Raw genomic sequence first — 20,501 nt, 5'->3', positions numbered from 1 at the left:
TTTGACCAAACTGCGGGAGGCAGTGGAAGACAGGAGTGCCTGGCGTGCTCTGGTCCATGGGGTCACGAAGAGTCGGACACGACTAAACAACAACAAATTAAGAACTGTAAGGGTGGGATTTGGCACTCCTGTCTTCCATTGCCTTCCGCAGTTTGGTGGGATATATAAATGCAACCGAGGATGCTCAGCTGCCTTCCTCCCACCTCCGCCTCTCCTTCCTCCTCCACCACCAACACCAGCAGCAGGCAAGAGAGAGCAGCGCCGGCCAGGCTAGAGGGGCAAACCCGGAAGCACTGGGCCCCATCCGCTGCTCCTCCTCCTCCTCCTTCCCTTTCATAGGCCGGAGCCGTCGTAGACGCCGCCCTCCCTCGCCTCGCGCATTTCCCGCCCCCGCCCTCGTCTGGCAAGGCGCGCGCGCGCGGAGAGGCAAGCGCTGTGCGGCGTGGCAGTCAAGAGTTGCGCGCGCGCGCGTCCTGGAAGGAAACCGTGAGCGCGCCGCCGTGCGCGTGGCCAGAGCTCTCTCTCTCCACTCCGCCCGGCCGCCTGATTCTCGCTCCTCCCCTTTCGGTCCCTTCTCCTCTTTGGCTGGCGTCCCACCTACTCCACCCGTCTCCGTTTCACTAGGCAGGCGCAGGCGCGCGCGCAAGAGCCTCCCAGCGCCAAGCCGGCATCTCCGAGCAAGCAGCAGCAGCAGCAGCATCCTCCCCTCCCCTCACGCCTCGCTCCCTCTCCTGCCCCCTCGCCTTCAGGCCCCGCGCCGAATCCTAGCTCTCAGCGCGCGCGCCTTGCCTCTGCGCTTGCCCTTCCTTTTTCTGTCCCCGCATCTCCTCCTCCTCCTCTTCTGCCAACATCCCCGGCGTCCCGGGCTCTCTTGCAAATGGATTTGCCCGCGAGCCACTGCAAAAAAGTCAAGCTGAGCAACAAAGTGCAGAGTTGGGTAAGACTGTTTTTTCTTTTTATTTTTGAAGCTAGCTGCAGTTTGGCAAGCTGGTGAGAGGAAGGTGGCCCCTTCCCAAGGAAGAAAACAGTCCAAAGAGAAAAGAGGAAGGGGGGAGAGGGATGTCTCCCTGCCGGGATGCGGCTTTGCTTGAGCAACCTTTTGGCGTGTGGTTTTTGCTGCTGGCTGCCGGAGGCTCGAGTGAGGCGAGCGCAGCGGCTTGCAGCGCCTCTCTCTTTGCGTTTGCACAAGATGGGGCAGGCTTGGGAAGTGGGTGGAGGGAATAACGCAGGCTGCTTGGGATACGAAGCCTTCCTCGCTCGGCGGGAGGATCGCATTTCAATAGATTCCACTGACGTGTCTGCATTTTTTTTTTTTTTGCTTTGAGGGAGGGAAAAAGAGAGGAAGGCAATTCATCTCTTTGCTCTCCTTGCTGCAAATGTCTCTGGTATAGCCTGTCTTTATGAATGAAGTTAAATATGCCAGTTCTCTGTTGCTAAGAGTGGCCTTATAGTGCTGTGTTTGCTTTAAAAGTTGTGGGTGGCAAGCATAACTGTGATGCAGAGGAGCATGTAACCTCATTCAGCATCACCCCCCCCCTCTTTTCCTCCTTTTTTTCATGTCTATTGGAGGAGGAACGGAGTGGGATCTCAAGAGTACAATGTGAGCATTCATAAATCTTGGGCAGCCCCAACACTGAAGTTCTTTGTGGGTTGCATGTTGAATGAGAGCACTGTGGAAGGAGGCATGAACAAACTTGGGTTTTAATTGCAAAGGTGCCAACAGGTCAATTTACAGTGCTGGCCAAAGGCTAGGAAACTACTGGGGGCAGTGGTGGAAAGAGGCCTTTGCTAGAAAAGAGGTGGTGGGTTTTGATGGCATAATTAATAGCTGTAATTATTTGGGGGGGGGGAGAGCTATGTTGCTTTCTTAATGCATGATTCTAAAAGCTTTATCATGATACTTTTGAAATGGAAGAAGAAATTTAAAAGGCGTCCTTTACCTACTTCATCTCAAAGATTATGCTTTAGAAAAAAGACTAGTCTTGTGATGTGTGATGAACATTCATTGTGAGACCCAGAATCTGGCCATGTGAACATAGGAACTGCCCGATACCACCAAGCCAGTGGTCCATCTGCCTCAGTATTGTCTACACTGACTGGCAACAACTCTCCAGGGTTTCAGATGGGGAAGTTTTCCCCATCCCTTTCTGGAGATGCTGAGGATTGAACCTGCGACCTCCTTCTTGCAAAATAGATGCTCTTCTACTCTGCTATATCCCTTTCTAAAGGGCTATCAAGGAGGGTGGGGTTGGGCAGTTAAGGTGATGCAGAGAGCATGTTATTGATGGTTAGAATTCCTTGATGGTCTGCCTTCAGTTGGTTAGAGCGTGGCACTGGTAAGGCCAAGTTTGCAGGTTCGATCCCTGTTTGGGACATCTGCATATTCCTGCATTCCAACTCTGATTCTAAGGCCAGAAAGAAGTCTGAAATGAATCACACTAACCTCAGATCCCCGCTTGAGTTCCATAGCTTCTTCTGGTATGCCTCCTGTAGTGGCACTTTAGCTAAAAGGAAAAGTGTTCCTGATGAAAATGTGTAGCCCAGAAGAACAGCTGGAGTGCTCTTAGTTTACATAACCCTTAGCCAAATCATGGCTTAGCACAGGGGTTGCCAACCTTTTCAGGTGTGTGTGCTGTCAGTGCCACTGGCAGAGGAGTGCGGGGGGGGGAGTGCACTGCCCCTGGCAGGGTGCCATCGCGGCTGCCCCTCACCCCAGGACACGCGCCAGCCCTGCCCCCTTCTCTCCCCCCCCCCAGTGCCGAAGCATGGAGCTCCGCCACTGGTCAGTTCCACTCCTTCTGGTCACTTTTCTCCCCTGACCAGATCAGTTTCCATCCCTCCAAAAGGCAGAAACAGAGACTGTGCATGTGCTTCACTTTTTCAAGGAATCTGGGTAAAACGCGAACCCAGCGGAATTGACCTGAGCCTTGAAAAGCCCAAAATAATTCACAGAGGAAGTGGGAAAGAATGCCACTCTTGCAACTTTCCCTTCAGCTCCATGTACTTTTTGAGGGAGAAAATGTTAACTACTTCCATCGCCTCATGACCAAGGGAGTGTTTGGACGGAGGCTTTGTGGGGGCTAGGAAGAGACTCTAAGGGTGCTGTGTTGGGGAACAGACTTAGTATAAAGATGTGGGTTCCTAGAGAGAAGTTCATGACCACTTCTTGCCTCCCCTGGTCCTGCTACTGTCTTGCAATCAGTGGCAGAGACATGGTTTGACTTACCGTACCTTTGAAACCAGATTTGTTTCCTACAGACAAACCATGAGCTCTAAATGAAGAAGAAGTCACAGTTACATCTCATAGTTCGTCATGTGACAAACCATGAAATCAGAGGCTTTAAGGTCAGGGTGGGGAACCTTTTTGGCCTGGGGTGCCAGATCTTTATTTCACCCCCCGCCATGCCAACTTTGACCAGAGGTCAGCAGCACCCTTAGTTGACATCAGGAGACTGATAGTTGGGTAGCTCTGCCCCCCCTGTCAAAGTGGACCCATGGGGGAGGGTTCTGCTTCATCTGCAGGAAGCATGTTGGCAGAAAAGCAACCAGCTAATGAGTGGAGGCTTTGGTCTTGCTTTCTGCAGGGGTCTGCTTCACCCTTCAGTTCCCCACCCCTCCTCTAAGTCACACCTTGGTTCTGTCCCTGTCTCTGTAATTTTTTTAAAAAGGAAACTTTCTTAGCTCAAGTGAAACAAATTATTCTATCCAGCGTTCAAAACTCACCCGGCACCAGTCGCATTGCACGACAGGCAACTGGCCTTTTGCAAGCAAGGGGAGAGATGTCTGGTTCCAGATTTGGTGGCTAACATTTCCATCTGGCTGGCTGGTGAGGCTGCACTAGTTACCTGGTTAGTGGTGCACCAAAAGACATGTCTCTTTTGATGCTGCCCTGCCCTGTGAATCAGCTGATCTGTGGGGCAGCGCAGCACCAGAAGATGCACCAACAGGAGGCTGGACCTTTGATCTGATCCAAGAGGACTGGTTTTATGTTTTTATGGTAATGGATTGCCCTTTATTCAAAGTTTCAGATAATCAAAGTGTGGCTATCATAACAGCTTGTTATGATTTCTCATCCTTCTTGTAAAGTAATAATTCCACCACTCAATGTCTTTCTGCACTAGGGGTGTGTGCATACATGTGTGAGTTCATAAGCTTATTTATTTACTTTGACCACTTCATGTACCTGGTAATATGGCTTCCTTGAGCCAGAGGCCGCAATAAATTTGTTAGTCTTCAAGGTTGCATAAGTCTCTTTTTTAAATGTTACTTATGGAAGACACCTGACCCAACACTCTTCTCTGGCTGCGCCCTGTAGGACCAGATCAGTAATAGAAGCCATACTCTTATTGACAGTCTCACTGCTACTTAACAATGTTGTCACTGAGGACTCCCTGGTAAGCTTTGAAAATGAAATTAGCAGGGTTCCTAGGAACACGGTTGGTTGTGCACATACCACACTAAAGGGTCTCCAGTGTAACTTTATCATGCTACTCAGTAACTTTGTAGAACATCAATATAAATAGCACCGCTCCTTTTTAGTAATGCATGACTGCTATAGGTAAGACGACTATAGATAATTAGCTGCCAAGCACTCTGGTACTCAGTGGTAGAGCACCCTGTTGCTGAGTAAACCCAGCACAATCATGGACAGCACATAAGTTAGCTTGAGAAAAGCCAACAAAGCTGGATTTCAGCCCAGAAACCTAGTAAGTCATCATTCTATCCCTTCAGACATCAGACATCGTGAAAGTTCAGGGTGCTAATTCTGAAAAGGACGTTACTGACATTCCGAGGCACAACTTTCAAAGCAGCTCAGTAAAAATTTGCATAAATGCTTCCTAAATCAAGACATGATTATTCTTCCCTCTCTTTAATTTTTTTTTTAGTTTGGACGAATTTCTTTTTTGGTATTTATAGGGCTGGGAGGTGGGGATATGCCAACTGTTTCCCTTCTGTTTTCTAAGACGCAGAACTACCTGTTAAAGGCAGATGCATATACCCAGCCTTAAAGGCTGCTGTATGTAGGGATTCCTCTCAAAAATTTTAAGTGTGGGACAGTTTGGAGCAGAGAAGCCATTTCCTTCTCTTCCCCCAGCATAGGATTGCAGGCATGTGTTTTTGGGGTAAAAGTGGAGTTTTGCATATTTCTTCAGTATGCACAACCTTGCCTAACCTTGTATCATGCTTCTCTTGATAAATGTGTGGTTCTGGTTTGTTTAAATGCTCTGAACCTGGGCAGGTGACCTTAGCAGGGAGAATTTCTGTTTAGTTTAGCTTCAGTAAAACAAGGAAGGGGGTGTTTAATTGGCCTTGACGTTGGATTGGTACAAAAGCTGCCAGTAGCAAGGTTCCAAATAGAACATAACAATTGCTTAGAGATTTTTATATCTTCTGCAAGTATCTGCATTGCCTGTTCCAAATTTTTACTGGAGTTCTGTCCAGATTACAGCGAATAGATTAGGTGGGTGGTGTTGCAGAGGTGGATTTTTTCCCCAGCCTTCCTCACCCACTTCTCTCAAAATGTTAGTGTCATACTTTCACATCTGGTCTGTGGTATACTAAGAATATATGAACCCTATTAGGGAAGAACTGTAGCTCAGTAACAGAATATCTGACTCTCATGCAGAAGGTTCCTGGTATCTCCTGGGAATAGCAGTTGCCTGAAACCCTGGAAAGACATAGCCAATTAGCATAGACAACACTGAGCTAAATGGACCAATAGTCTGACTGGATATAACAGTGCATAAACAATAATAGAACCTAAAATATGCAAATATACTATATTATTCTCAAATAATATATATGCAATTGATATAGCAGAAGACTAATTTCAAGTCCTTTTTGACTAATTAGATTTTTTCAGTCATGACCAAATTTCTTCAAATACATACATCACTGAGAGAAGATCATTTCTTGTTCTCCACAAGGATGCAAATAGGATATTTCACTCAAATTACATTCTCCGGTTCTTCCCAGGACCAAAACAGAAGGCTTTCCAATGTGGAAAATCTACCTCTCCTTGTGGTATTGGAATTGCCCTTTCTAGGAAGCTAATGACCATTTCTCGGTGTGTTTCAATATGGACTGTTTCTGTCAATTCTTACCAAACTTGAAAAACCTCCAAAACAAAGCTGAGCAAGAAGGGGCTTTTTTTAAAAAAAAAGAGAGAAAAGCAATGGGTATTTATGACCAGAGAATTGTTTTTTCTTGCTGCTTGGCAAGCCAGGTAAGTATACTCTGAAGTTGGCAAGCAGGCGTAGCCAACTGAGTTTCTGGACCTTCTCCAGTTTTTGTTTAAGCAAACTATTATATCCCCTGTATTTTAACACTTCAGTTTGCTATCATGATGGTTCCTATGTCCAGGAAAGCAAAACTTGAAGATTATCTGCTCGCTTTTCTTGTTGCTGTGGAGATAATCTCATACTTTTGCTTCTCAAAGGAAGTTCCTATATCAGCAGTTAGTGCAAGACATTTAGTTAAATGTTTTTGACCACAATGCCTAATTTGTTAAACTGCTGTTGCTGTTTGGAGGTAAGATTACCTTTGTAGGTTCACAGTGCCTGTATGTTAAGAAGTCAGCAGCTAGCAGGAAACTTAGAAATTGTAGGCCTATTGTATATTTGGTGTTGTATATGTGACAGTTATTCTCCACTTTTTAGGGCAGTGTCAGCAGAGTTTCTTGTGTCATGATTGTCAACTGTTCTTTGTTGATGCAGGTGCCATGGAAAGTTGGGATGCTTAGGGTTAAGTTATTTTAAAAATGCCTAAAATGTTTTAGGGTTGACCTTTCGTTACAGCCCAAGGCCCAAGTATTATTTCCTCTTCCTTGAATGGGCAATCCAGGTTGACCTTTGCTTCTCTGCTGCCACCATCCTGATGCAGTTCAGGCTATTTGTGTCAATTTCACAGGCAAGATCTAGAAATGCTTAGCTAAGTTCTGTGCTAGTGGACTTCAGCTGGAGTTAGCTGGTGGTGAGGCCCCATGAAGTCTACATTGTTTATCTGCCAGGAGAATAGAGAGAGAGACTTCTGGTTCCAGGCTCAGCTGTTGCTGCAGCAGATAATCGAATCGTAGAATTGGGAGGGATCATGAGGGTCATCTAGTCCAACCCCCTTTTTGCCCCACATGGGTCTTGAACCTGCAACCCTAAGTCGTGCTTACCGACTGAGCTAAGCTGATAGTTCAGAAGTTAGAAGAAACTTTAATTCTATCTTTATCATGCTCTGTATATTCTGCTTGGTTATAGTGCAACTGGTATAGTTTGATCCAAGGGGATTCTGAATTCACATTCTTATCTCCAGCTTTTCAGCCAGGCTACCGTAGAGTCATATTTCTCTGTATTCCGAACTAGCAGCCTCATATCCAGTGTTGCGCAGGAGTTTTAAGAAACAAAAGGAAAAAAGTGCAGTTATTTGAAGACAGTTGCTAAAATCAGTGCAATTTTGAAAGGTTCATTCTGCCATCTTGAGTTAAAATGGCATCCATTTTTGTATTCAAAAATAGACATAAATATATAGCAAATATGGTGGGAGCTAACAGCTGTTCTACTAATGGTTCTACTTAGATGCCCAAGTAAGGTGGTATTCTTTGTGACCCCCTGGGGATGCCAGGGTGCAGAGAAGGGAAATAACTATTTTAAGGACCCCACTGTAAGTTACAGCAGGCTAAACCCGAGTAGCCAATTTGGTGCATTCCAGATGTGAACTGCAGCCCACATGATTCCTGAGTTATTGCCATTCTGGCTAGGGTTGATGGGAGTTGGGAGTCCAAGCCATCTGGAAAATACCATGTTGGCTATCCATGGAAACTTGTTTAGATAATGCAATTTTGTCCTGTGAAACAGCTTTCAAATCTTGCTCCGTTGAAAACAGGCAGGGCTTTCTTTACAAGCCATCTTTATCGGTCATTGTTTTTGTAGTGATTCAGCCTCCAAGTAACAGTTGGAGAGATTCAGCTAAGAACCTGTTGGGTGACTGGACCCCTACTACCTCTTAGCATAGCTTACCTTGCAGGGTGCTTGCAAAGATAAAATTGTGTGAGTATGTTGTTGTGACTTGGCCTCCTAAGTGGGTTTACCTTGGAAGTGGAGGTGGTGTAATAACTTACATAACACATTGTTAGTCAATGAAGGTCTAGGACATGGCTGGTGTAGGGAAGGGAAAAACCGTTGCGGTTGTGTAAATGGATGTGTACAATGGTAAGGAGTGGAACTGTGTTAGGCAATAACGTATTTAATTGTGATGACCTCCAGATCCTTCTGCTTTTTCTTGTTAGGCATAGACTAGAGGAGAAATGTCATTTAAGTAACTTGAGGTTTGTATATGTATATTTTGAAAGACTAGTATAATTCCATTGTCAGAAGAATCCCAAGTGGGGTAAAGTAGATCGTAGGCAAATTAAATGTAGTAGAGACCAGAGTGGCTTTAAAAAGAAACTAAATTTTTGCCTGTAGCTTCTTATTTTTGTCTTGTGGTTAGTGCATAAGGCTGCACTCTGTTTTCATGAAGTTAAATTGTTTAAATGCTGGCATTGCAAAATCATGAGATTCAGAGCTGCCCGATCCAAGTGCACATAATTTTAGTTTGGGAGTTAACGTATGGATTTTTGACTGCAGCACGGGGCAATACCCCCAAGACAAATATTGCAGAAGCCATGGGGAGCCCAAGAAGGAAGTTGGTGTGTGTAGTGGGGAACAACTATGAATCAGGAGTTCTCCAGTTTAAATCTAATCTCTGCCATGCTTTTGCTAGGTAATCTTTGTAGCTTGCCTATCTCTAACCTCAGCCCTATATCTGCTATATGGAAATAACACTTACCTACTATACCAGGTTGCTGGCAAGAATTATAGTGAGATAATACATATGAATCACTTTGACCTAGGGCTATACAGACACTGTTTAGATGCTGGATAGTTAATTTTGCCAACTAAAGGGGGTCATGGTAGTATCTTCGTAGCCAGAAGAGTTGAAGTTTGTCATCCTTGGAGCAGTAGCTGCCAGATTCTTGAGTGATCTGAGAGCATCCTGCTGAATTTTGAACTGCCTGCTTACTCCCCTCCTTTCTTAGAACCCATATCAGCAGGAAGTTGTGCAAAATAGGTCTCTCCCAGTCCCGGGATGCTACAAAACTCTGGCGTGCTTTTCAATACTGTGTCTTATGAGGAAGGCAGAACTGCCTGTGTCCCCTTCTTAGTCTTAACCAGCCTTTGCCAGGTGGATGCCCACCAGATGTTTTGGACTACAACTCCCATCAGGCCCTGCCAGCTGCAGTCCCAACAACATCAAGTGGCAAACACTAGTCTTAACAAATTTTGCTACAAGGAGCTGTGGAAGGCAGCCATCCCAACATGGCTACACGGTTAGTTGTCCCTTCCTTGCATCGAAATGGATCTTGTGCCTTTTTAGTGGCCCTGTTAGAAATCATGAAGAAGCTTTCAAATCTCTGTGCAATTTATGCCTGTTCAATTGAGCCTAGAGTTCAGTGTCGGTGGTTCTAAAATGTGATGGTGAAGGGCCCTGAAACGATGGACAATATCAACAAGTGTATGGATAATAGCATAAAAGCATTTTGAAACTCCAGTAGCCCAAAGAGGATTATCTTTTAGTTTTGACATACTGCTGCATCATTTTACATCCTTGAGGAAAATGTCACAGAACTCCACATTTATTTATTTTTTGATCGCACGGCATTCTGTTAATAGTTCTCGTTTGTGCCAGTTCGCTTTAATATGTTACCTGGATTGTCGAAAATTGATTATTTAAGAAACTGAAGAACTTTGCCTGTTTATTTCTTTCAGGGAATGCAGAGAGCTACCAATGTCACCTACCAAGCCCACCATGTCAGCCGCAATAAGAGGGGTCAGGTAGTAGGGACCAGAAGTGGCTTTCGGGGCTGCACAGTCTGGCTAACAGGTACAGTATTGCTGCCCATAAGTTTGCTCTGTTTTAGTGTGTTGTTTGCTCTCTTGCCATTATAAAGTGATGGCAGCGGCAGGAGGTACCAGCTAAATATTTTCGCAGTAGCTCTTGCAGGAGCCAGAATTGCAAATTGACTACACTGGTACCTTGGGTTGCAAACACTTCGGGTTACAGACTCCGCTAACCCAGAAATAGTACCTCGGGTTAAGAACTTTACCTCAGGATGAGAACAGAAATTGCGCAGCGGGAAGCCCTATTAGCTAAAGTGGTACCTCATGTTAAGAACGGTTTCAGGTTAAGAGCGGACCTCCGGAACGAATTACCGTATTTTTTGCTATATAAGATGCACCAGGCCACAAGACGCACATAGTTTTTGGAGGAGGAAAACAAGAAAAAAAATATTCTGAATCTCAGAAGCCAGAACAGCAAGAGGGATCGCTGCACAGTGAAAACAGCAATCCCTCTTGCTGTTCTGGCTTCTGTGATAGCTGCGCAGCCTGCATTCGCTCCATAAGACGCACACACATTTCCCCTTACTTTTTAGGAGGGAAAAAGTGAGTCTTATAGAGCAAAAAATACGGTAAGTTCTTAACCAGAGGTACCACTGTACCTTTACAAGGATTCCCTTTCGCTATCTTCACTGAACATTTGTTTGTATGATCCCAGAAGGCTGGGGTTAGTGTTGGCTCCCTCATGATTTAGGCAAGCAATATGATATATATATATATATAGTTGCTTGGGAACATTTTAAACATTACAGATTGGATTGAAGATTCATTCACTTGGAGAGGCAGGGATTTCCACCATCTTCCCCCTCCACCTGTAGCCCTTGCACCATATCCAGTCCGGAAGAGCCGGTGTGGCATAGTGGTTAGAGAGTGTTGGGCTAATGCCTGGGAGACAGGGGTTCTAGTCCCCCCTCAGCCATGAAGCTCACTCAGTGATCTTGGGCCAGTCACTTGTCTCTCAGCCTAATCTATCTCACAGGGTGGTTGTGAGGATAAAATGAGGAGGAGGAGAACCATTAACACCCCCTTGAGCCTCATGGAGGAAAGGTTGTTAGCAATTTCACTCCTCCTATGCTGCATATGGGATTGTTGTAAACCACATGCCTGTCTGGGACGACTCTGGGAAAGGAAGACAGTCTTATCTCTTCCGCTGCTAGTACTATTACACTGTACTTTCACTTATATTTCTTTCTGTTTGTTCTCTCGCAGCTGGAGAGAATGGACGTCATTATGCTTTTGTCTATACATAGTGTCTCACTCTTCTTGCTGTGTTATGCCAGAAGATTAGTGTGCATATATCATAATGATGTATGTCGCTAGAAGCGCACTGGAAGAGAAGGGAGATGCCTTTTCCAGAGCTGTGCATACCGGAGGACGCTCAGAGTTTCGGGGCCGTACAGGCACCCCAGGGTGTTTTCCAACAAATAAAATAAAGAAATCCCCAAGAGAGGTGGGCTCCCTCTCAAACCGTAGCAACAGATTCTAGAGTTGGGGAACACAGGGAAGACTTGCCGTATTTTTCCATGTGTAAGACGCCCCCATGTATAGGTAAAGGTAAAGGGACCCCTGACCATTAGGTCCAGTCGTGACCGACTCTGGGGTTGCGGCGCTCATCTCGCTTTATTGGCCGAGGGAGCCGGCGTACAGCTTCCGGATCATGTAGCCAGCATGACTAAGCCGCTTCTGGCGAACCAGAGCAGCGCACAGAAACGCCGTTTACCTTCCCGCCGGAGCGGTATCTATTTATCTACTTGCACTTTGACGTGCTTTCGAACTGCTAGGTTGGCAGGAGCAGGGACCGAGCAACGGGAGCGGGGATTCGAACCACCAACCTTCTGATCAGCAAGTCCTAGGCTCCGTGGTTTAACTCACAGCACCACCCCCCCATGTATAAGATGCCCTCTATTTTGGGGGACTCCAAATTAAGAAAACACCCCTCAGCGCTACCCGTGTATAAGATGAGCCCCAATTTTAAACCTAATTTTTTGGTAAAAAAAAACCCCTAGTCTTATACATGGAAAAATACGGTAATTACCTTAAGAGAAGGAAAATTTGGATAGAAGTTTATGAATTTCCCATATGGACAGCCCTTTGGTGCTGGAAAAAATGAAATTGGCACATATGCATGCATTTTTTTGCAGTTTTGCTCACTGGAAAACTGGCACATGCCTATGCAGTGAAATGGATGCAAGCACTTCTGCCATGTGGTGATGCATGCAGTTTATTCACATTTTCTGGCAGAGAGTGCTTTTGTCCTGTGTAGGTGATACACAGCTTTTCAAGGCAGCTGATTTCTTGATGTTACCTTTTGCTGATGAACTCTGAAAAAATAGGGAGTGTCAAGATGAGTACCCATTTGTCTAGATGGAAAGAGGGAGGGTAAAATTTTAGTGGGCCTTGTGCGACGTTTTAAGAATGTTATGTGAATGTTAAGCCGAACATAGTCCCTGCCCCCTGCAAAGGATTTCAGGCATATACTTAAAAGCTGCAGGAGTTGTGTGGCCATAGGTGGAGTCCTAAGCATGGTAATCTTGGAAGTGTATCCCATTCATGTAGTTTATTTTGGAGTGAACATGATTAATACTGTGTTTCCACTCTCCTAAATGTGATGAGCCAGGCATGATTTTTAAATGTCAGTCATCTATTGACTTTTATTGACCGGATCCTGTGGTTTTTTTGGGTTATTTTTTTCTTTAAAACTAATGTAGGTTTGTCTGGAGCTGGGAAGACCACAGTTAGCATGGCACTGGAGGAATATCTAGTGTGCCATGGCATTCCATGCTATACCCTGGATGGTGACAACATCAGACAAGGCCTGAATAAGAATCTAGGATTCTCACCAGAAGACAGGGAAGAAAATGTCCGCCGGATTGCTGAGGTTGCCAAGTTGTTTGCAGATGCTGGCTTGGTGTGCATCACTAGTTTCATTTCTCCTTATGCCCAGGTGAGCACCCCATGTCCTCATTTTCCACCGAAATTGCACTGCGGTGTTAACTATTTCAAGAATATGGTCAAATAATCCTTCCTTTGTTGAATGTGTTAAATTTTGGCTGAGATTTAGGAGCCTCTTACACACATCAGCTGGGATGCGGGTGGCACTGCGGGTTAAACCACAGAGCCTAGGACTTGCTGATCAGAAGGTCGGCAGTTTGAATCCCCGTGACGGGGTGAGCTCCCGTTGCTCAGTCCCTGCTCCTGCCAACCTAGCAGTTCGAAAGCACGTCAAAGTGCAAGTAAATAAATAGGTACCGCTCCGGTGGGAAGGTAAACGGTGTTTCCGTGTGCTGCTCTGCTTCGCCAGAAGCGGCTTAGTCATGCTGGCCACATGACATGGAAGCTGTCTGCAGACAAACACTGGCTCCCTTAACCTATAGAGTGAGATGAGTGTGCAACCCCAGAGTTGTTCGCGACTGGGCTTAACGGTCAGGGGTCCCTTTACCTTTTAATGCTATGGAACAGTGGTTCCCAATAAGCTAAGTACTGTAGACTGCAGTACTGTTTTTCAAAAGCCAAGCCATGGACCCCCTACTTTTGAAAATTTTAATATCTCTATGGTCATTTTATTGATGTAAATAGCACCATGGGTGGGTTACGCAGACCCCCCGGGACCCACAGATCACCAGCTGGGAACTGCTGCTATGGAAAGGAAGACCTGTGGTGCAATTTATTTGCAGATGTGTCCGTTGAGCTAACCAGAGGGTGTAGCTAGAAGCACTCAGGGTACTAGGTTCATAGCCTCCTAAGTGAGAATCACCTCAGAACAGCAAAATTGGCAACTCCTTTCCACTTTGCTTAACGCTCCCTCTCTCACTCCAGGCAAAACTGGCTCACACCTTAGTAGGTACTGCCAGGATTAAGGGGGTTAGCTTCCACTTAAGTCACATTTTTTAATTTTTGTAAACTACTTGTTTATTTAGAAGGCTTGGGGCAGGTGGACCTGCAAATGGTTAGGCAGGTAGTTAAACACAAAGGTAATACTGTGGAAGGGAAGCTGGCAACGCCTTGCATAGGCTTGGAAATGGTGCAAGAGAAATCTGAAGCAAGTTTTCATTGTATTTCAAAACATAGCCTTAGTCTTAGTAAGGCAGAATTTTTAAAACATAATTAGCAAGGAGAAAATTGGCTTTTTAGAAAGAACATTGAATACCATATATTCAGTAACAAAACAAGCCTGTGTTACTTTCTAAACAAGTCATTTTCAAACCATGAGTTACAAAGCAGGCTTTTTAAACTTTTATTTTTTTTTTGAAAAACTTTTTTAAAATACCAGTTTTCCTGATTCACACCTAACATTAAGCTGAGATCCTTTGAAAATAAACTCAGAAGATTTCCAACCCCGACCCACATGTGAACTGGGTGCTTTTTTCTGGCTCTCTGAGGCTCATTCACATAGTGCTAAATCTTGGTCTAACATTATGTGCAAACCAGCGCTTGGAAAACGTCAGAAGTACAATTCAACCTCTTCTGATCCTCAGTGTCTTTCTATCTCTCATCTCTCTCCCATCCCAGCTTCATGTTTAGGAGTAGACTGGGACTCATCACATCCACCCCAAAGGGGTGGGATGCTCACCATGGCAAGTGTGACAAACATATGTTTATGCTGGGCATATAAAAATGCTGCCTACTGTGCAAGTCTAAATCAATTACTCGTTTGGTGTGCTCTGAAGACCAGCAGTCATTCAAGCAGATACAACATTTGATAACATTTTCAGTTAGCTTGATACGTAAGCAGCCGCTGTGTCCAATCACGAGACTTTGCAATGCCTTGTGTTTCATTCCCCTCCCCCTTATGACATGATACCCTCATGTAGACATAGCACTGGTTCCCTGAAAATTGTGGTTTTGTAAATTGGGAGTCAGATTCACCACCTTCCATGTGCATCAGCACAAACTAGGTTTTCTCTTAAACATGGTTCGAAAGCCCACTTCAAACTGATACTACACTCTACAGTGAAGATTTGTATTTGTTATTGATACTGAGAACCAAGGTTACAAGGAAGCCTTTTTGTGTTAACCGTGACTTGCATTTCACTGGGTCGTTGTTTAGCGTGTGATGTGGTGGAAAGTTTTATTTCTGCCATTGCTTTTCTCTTTGTTACTTCTCAGGACCGTAACAATGCAAGGCAAATCCATGAAGTGGCAAGCCTGCCTTTCTTTGAAGTATTTGTGGATGCTCCATTGTACGTTTGTGAGCAGAGAGATGTGAAAGGCCTCTACAAAAAAGCTCGTGCTGGAGAAATTAAAGGTGAGCTTTCATGCCAAAGTTCTTTTATGGTGTCCCAACTGGGGCTGTTGGGCTATTGCCTACTGTACGAATGAGCTAATGACAAATAAAATATAATGCAAGCCACCTGCTCTCTGTAATACTAGGGTACAGAAGAGCACCCATTTAATTATTTTCTTACTTTGATATCTTGCCTTTTCTTAAAAACCTGGCGCCCAAAGTGGCATAAATGTAGTTCCCAAGTGCTGACCAGACACAGACCTGCTTAGCATCAGAAAAGTGGTGGTCTCATATGCTATGTCTAAGCATATATATGTGATAGAGACACAACCCAGTAACACTGCAAAGAATCCAAATGGAACCATACTTAGCTGTCGTAACTGTTACTCATTCTCTCTGAGAGCAAAATTATTGATTACTCTGGCTATTGTTTACTCTGGATACAAAGCCGCTTTTTAAAATCCAGTACCTTCTCTCAAACTGCTCATGCCCAACAAGATATGCTGTCTAAGCATATATATAAGCATATATATATATACGCACACAAACATTGCCCAGAAGAGAAATAAAATTTGAAATTACAGTGGTGCCTCGCAAGACGAAAAGAATCCGTTCTGTGATTCTCTTCGTCTAGCGGTTTTTTCGTCTTGCGAAGCAAGCCCATTAACGGATTAGCGGATTAGTGCTATTAGCGGCTTTTAGCGGCTTATCTGCTTATCGGCTTATCGGATCAGCTGATAAGCGGCTTAGCGGCTTAGAAAAAGGGGGGGGGGAGGGAAAAAACTCGCAAGACATTGTCGTCTTGCGAAGCAAGCCCATAGGAGATTCGTTTTGCGAAGCACCTCCAAAACGGAAAACTCTTTCGTCTAGCGAGTTTTCCGTCTTGCGAGGCATTCGTCTTGCGGGGCACCACTGTACTGATGTATCAGCCTCCACAAGCTTTACTTGTAACTCATATTCCCTGTTCAAAAATGTGCTTATGACATTGTCTTTGTCCACAAGAAGATTTACAGTGAGACAGAAGGACCCTTTTAGTTACAGTTCAGTAATTATTTTGGGATGGACTAGAAAAGACCAGGAATGTTAGATGTAAGCAAGCTTTTCAGATAAGTAGCTGGAATAACATATTACAGCAGGAGAGTAGAAGACCCATCTGAAAAGCAGCCTTGTCCTATGTTCTGTTTTTCTCCCCCCACTCAGGTTTTACTGGTATTGACTCAGAGTATGAGAAACCTGAAGCCCCTGAGCTGGTACTCAAAACGGATTCCTGTGATGTCAATGACTGCATTCAGCAAGTTGTGGAACTTCTGCAAGAGAGGGTATGGAGTCTTGTAGTATTGACTTGTAAACATCTTGTGAAGTTGCCAGCTTAATATTCGCTGCACATGTAAACGGGCTTATTGAAAAGTGGTGGGTGCAACATTTGGTCCCTTACTTGGTTAGATTCTTTGATTTAAAAACTTCCAATGGAATGGCAATTCCTGTGTATTTTCCAAGAACAGGTAAAATGTGTCCCTCTCTTCAGAAGTGTGGTTTTGTTAATATACAGGCTTCTGCAGATCTGCTCAATGCAAACTTGCACCATTAATCAAGTTAAGCTTCGTTGCTTGCTGATATCCCTGTTTGAGGGTGGAATTCATAATAGTTCTAAGAATATTGTCAAGCAAACATTTCTACTTGCCCAGTGGAGTGATCCCCACTTTCCTCCCTCATGTGCTTTCCTGGGGGGGGGGGTTCTTCCCACTCTCCAAAAAGGGTTGGGGAAGCCCTGATGTGGTAGTGGAGGTCCTTGCACTGACTTCTGCTAGTGGAATGGGGTAGTCGAATCTGGTGAAATGCAACATTAGTCGCACTTGAGTGTAAAACCCCTAAAACCAATGCAGCGGGTCTAATTCTATTGGGTGAGACCCAACAATCTATATCTCACATCGGTGAGCAAACAGTACTTCACCCGCCTGACTTCAAATATTTCAGTCTTTGCAACGTGACAGGAAAAAGGGCAGTAAAAGATAAAACCGAGAGATGCTTTCGCATTTAGTGCTTGAGCAAAGCTATTGTTGGACTGCCATGGTAAGAAGTGATGATCTTACACATTCGGCTTATGAAGGGATAAGTGCAGTTACTTCATGAATAAATGGTATTATACGCAAACTGCAGTTTTTTCCGTTTTATTGTCACAGGGCTGACTTGCCCCTTTTGTAATTGAATCATTTGAGGGTGGTGGAGGAGTGCCTGTATTAAAGTGTCTGTAATAAACGAACAGCCAAGAGCTTTGCGAGAGGAAAAGTTGTTCTGTTCTGAAATGGTAATTCCCAAAAGGCAGGTTGTAGCTGCTACCGTGGGCTTCCAGCTGTGAGTGGTGCAGAGATCATAGTGGAATTGCTTGAATGAAGAAAAGTGGGGAATGAATACGCAGAGCATCAATAAAGAGACTTTATGGCAGCGCTCTTATTTTTTGGGAACTCCCTTGCCCCCCTGGAAATGGAAATGAACTACCTGTTTTTTGTTCTTGTTTTGTAGCACTGTGAATGAAAAAAGAAAAGAAAGGCATGTTGCTGTCCTTTTTTTTATGTTTCTGCTACATTAATGCACATTAGCAGAATCACTTTTTTGCTTTGTAAGTTGTGGAGCTATGTGAGATCCTTATCACGGAAAGGAGAAAGCAATTTGGGCTTGTATAGCTGCTAAAACATAGTTTAAGTGTGTTTGGCTGATCTATGTGGAGGCTCCCATTGGGTACCCAATGGGGATCCAACAGTAAATAGTGATTACTTTTCAACCTTTTGCAGTTTATGTATAAGCTGCCTTAAGTCCCAGTCTGGTAAATAACCACCACCTAGATACTTCAATAAGAGAGGGCAAACCCCCTGGCATGTTACTACTGTGAAAGCTATCTTACCTCCACTGTTGGAAGCGGTATGCTTCTGAATATCAGTTACTGGAAAACTCAGGAGGTGAGAGTGTGGCTGCACATGGTCGCTAGTTGTGGACTTCCTATGGGCATCCTAAACAGGGTGTTGGACTAGATGGGCAACTTGCAGGTTATGTTCTTAAAACTTACAGAAGAATTTCAAAGGCATTTAAGAATTAACACCCCCCCCAAGTCAGTGAATTCACCTAAACTCTCAAACTGCTGGTATTCCTTGTACCACAGAGCCTAGGACTTGCCGATCAGAAGGTCGGCGGTTTAAATCCCTGCGACGGGGTGAGCTCCTGTTGCTCGGTCCCTGCTCCTGCCAACCTAGCAGTTCAAAGGCACATCAAAGTGCAAGTAGATAAATAGGTACCGTTCCAGTGGGAAGGTAAACAGCATTTCCGTGCGCTGCTCTGGTTCGCCAGAAGCGGCTTAGTCATGCTAGCCACATGACCCGGAAGCTGTACGCCGGCTCCCTCGGCCAATAAAGCGAGATGAGCGCCGCAACTCCAGAGTCGGCCACGGCTGGACCTAATGGTCAGGGGTCCCTTTACCTTTATACATGCATTAGCACTTCCATTTGATGCTGCTGAGTCAGGTTTCTGCTGATGCCACAGTTGTTTTTTATTGAAATAAGTTTCATTTTGCACCATTTCAGCTCGAGAGTCAATGTGCCAATACGAAAGACTCCCTGTTTTTTCCTTTGTGCTTCTTAAAATGGGTTTTGACCTGTGCGGCCATGATAGTTCTGCTTAGAGACTGCACATGTTCCATTTTGTTCCTCTTATTGCAATGGGAAGAAGATGACATGTTTTAAACCCCCCAGCAAGTATTGCAATTCGGACCCAAAGGAGAGAAAGCAGTCAGTTTTGAAAGTATGCTCCAGCAAATGTTCTCAGCTGAGTTATAAACGTGCTTTTCCTTTGTTTTGTCACTCAAAATAAATGGTTAGGTAAAGTGTCTCATAATATTTTTCATTGCTGTTATGTCAGACTTGGGTGAAATATGGTCTCTCTGTAATTGATATACCTCCTAGGATGTAGCATCCTGGAACTCGCCATTTTTCAAATGAGCATTGTTCACCTGGCTCCATCCACATAGAGCTCCAGCAGATTCCTGACCCAGCCAGCTGTCCAAAACTGCTTGTGCTGAGCTGTGTGCATTCAAGTGAAATAGTTGGAAACTACTTTCCTTGGAGCCTTTTCAAAACCCTCCACAAACAGGTTGTCATTCAAATGGTAAATAAAAGAATTCAAAGCCTTGCATTACCAGAGATGAAAATAAGCAAATATTATGGGTGCTATTGGCCATGCTTGCTGGGAATTCAGGTTCAGCAACACCTGCCACTAAATGGTACATCAGGACACCAGAATGCAGAAAATGGGAAACTTTCAGATGCTGCCTCCCTGTTTATAGGAACATGGGACATTCCCAGTTCTTTCTGAGGATGCTAGGAATTGAGTTTGGGACGTTCAACATGCTAAGTAGATGCTTTATCCCTGAGCTATAGCCTTAAAGTAAGAAACCATGGCTCACTGTTTTCTGTTTCCTGCATTGCAACAGAAGTTTAAATATTTATGCCCCGAGACACAAAATGTTTTGCTCATGTGACCAACAGAGTCAGATCATTCTGGCTGTAATCCAACACAGACTGATACTAGTGGTTTTAAGCATTTCTGTATTGTGGCCTTTGACTTTTTTTGGACACAGTTTGCAGTGTGAAATGTACATGGCTGTTAAGGGGCAGGCAACATCCTTGCTGTGGAACAAATCCTTTGCAATTATTTATTTCAATTTGTATCCTCCTTCCTTTCAAAGGAGCCCAAAGGAGATTGATTTAACTAAATCTAGGGCTTAGTTCATGCAATGTTGTGCATGTCACCTGGTGTATATATAGTACAGCTAAGTTCATTTTTCTAGTTACCTCTGTAATAATAATAATAATAATAATAATAATAATAATAATAATAATAATATAATTTAATAATTTATTATTTATACCCCGCCCATCTGGTTGGGCTTCCCCAGCCACTCTGTAATGTGCATTCTGTAATCTTCCTATGGATATGCACTTGATTCAGGCAGTGTTAGAATTTTGTTATGTTCTGGATAGCTGTTAAAAAGAAGTTACCTCATGTTGCTGCACTCAGTTTTAGTGGGTGCAATAAACATCTTTTGGTTCCTAGTCCTGAATAATGAATCAATTAATATTGACTTAACAGCTCATTAAAATGAATAATAATAATTTTATTACAGCGGTACCTCAGGTTACATACGCTTCAGGTTACAGACTCCGCTAATCCAGAAATAGCACCTCGGGTTAAGAACTTTGCTTCAGGATGAGAACAGAAATCGTGCTCCGGCGGCGCAGCAGCAGCAGGAGGCCCCATTAGCTAAAGTGGTGCTTCAGGTTAAGAACAGTTTCAGGTTAAGAACC

General features: G+C 44.4%; 1 protein-coding gene across 1 annotated transcript in view; it reads left to right on the top strand.

The window, feature by feature from the left end:
- Positions 1-496: 496 nt before the first annotated feature.
- The window catches only part of PAPSS1 (3'-phosphoadenosine 5'-phosphosulfate synthase 1), a 49,299-nt gene continuing 29,294 nt past the window's right edge, over positions 497-20,501 (top strand). The window contains exons 1-5 of the mRNA XM_082236963.1: positions 497-937; positions 9,798-9,912; positions 12,635-12,870; positions 15,033-15,171; positions 16,351-16,469. Of these exons, the coding sequence (XP_082093089.1) occupies positions 878-937; positions 9,798-9,912; positions 12,635-12,870; positions 15,033-15,171; positions 16,351-16,469 (669 nt within the window). The 5' untranslated portion in view covers positions 497-877. The remainder of the gene's footprint in view (positions 938-9,797; positions 9,913-12,634; positions 12,871-15,032; positions 15,172-16,350; positions 16,470-20,501) is intronic.

This window comes from Podarcis vaucheri (assembly GCF_965113315.1).
Source record: "Podarcis vaucheri genome assembly, chromosome: 9".
NCBI lineage: Eukaryota > Metazoa > Chordata > Lepidosauria > Squamata > Lacertidae > Podarcis > Podarcis vaucheri.
The sequence above is the reverse complement of the archived record's forward strand: the minus strand, read 5'-3'. Positions and strand labels throughout refer to the sequence as shown.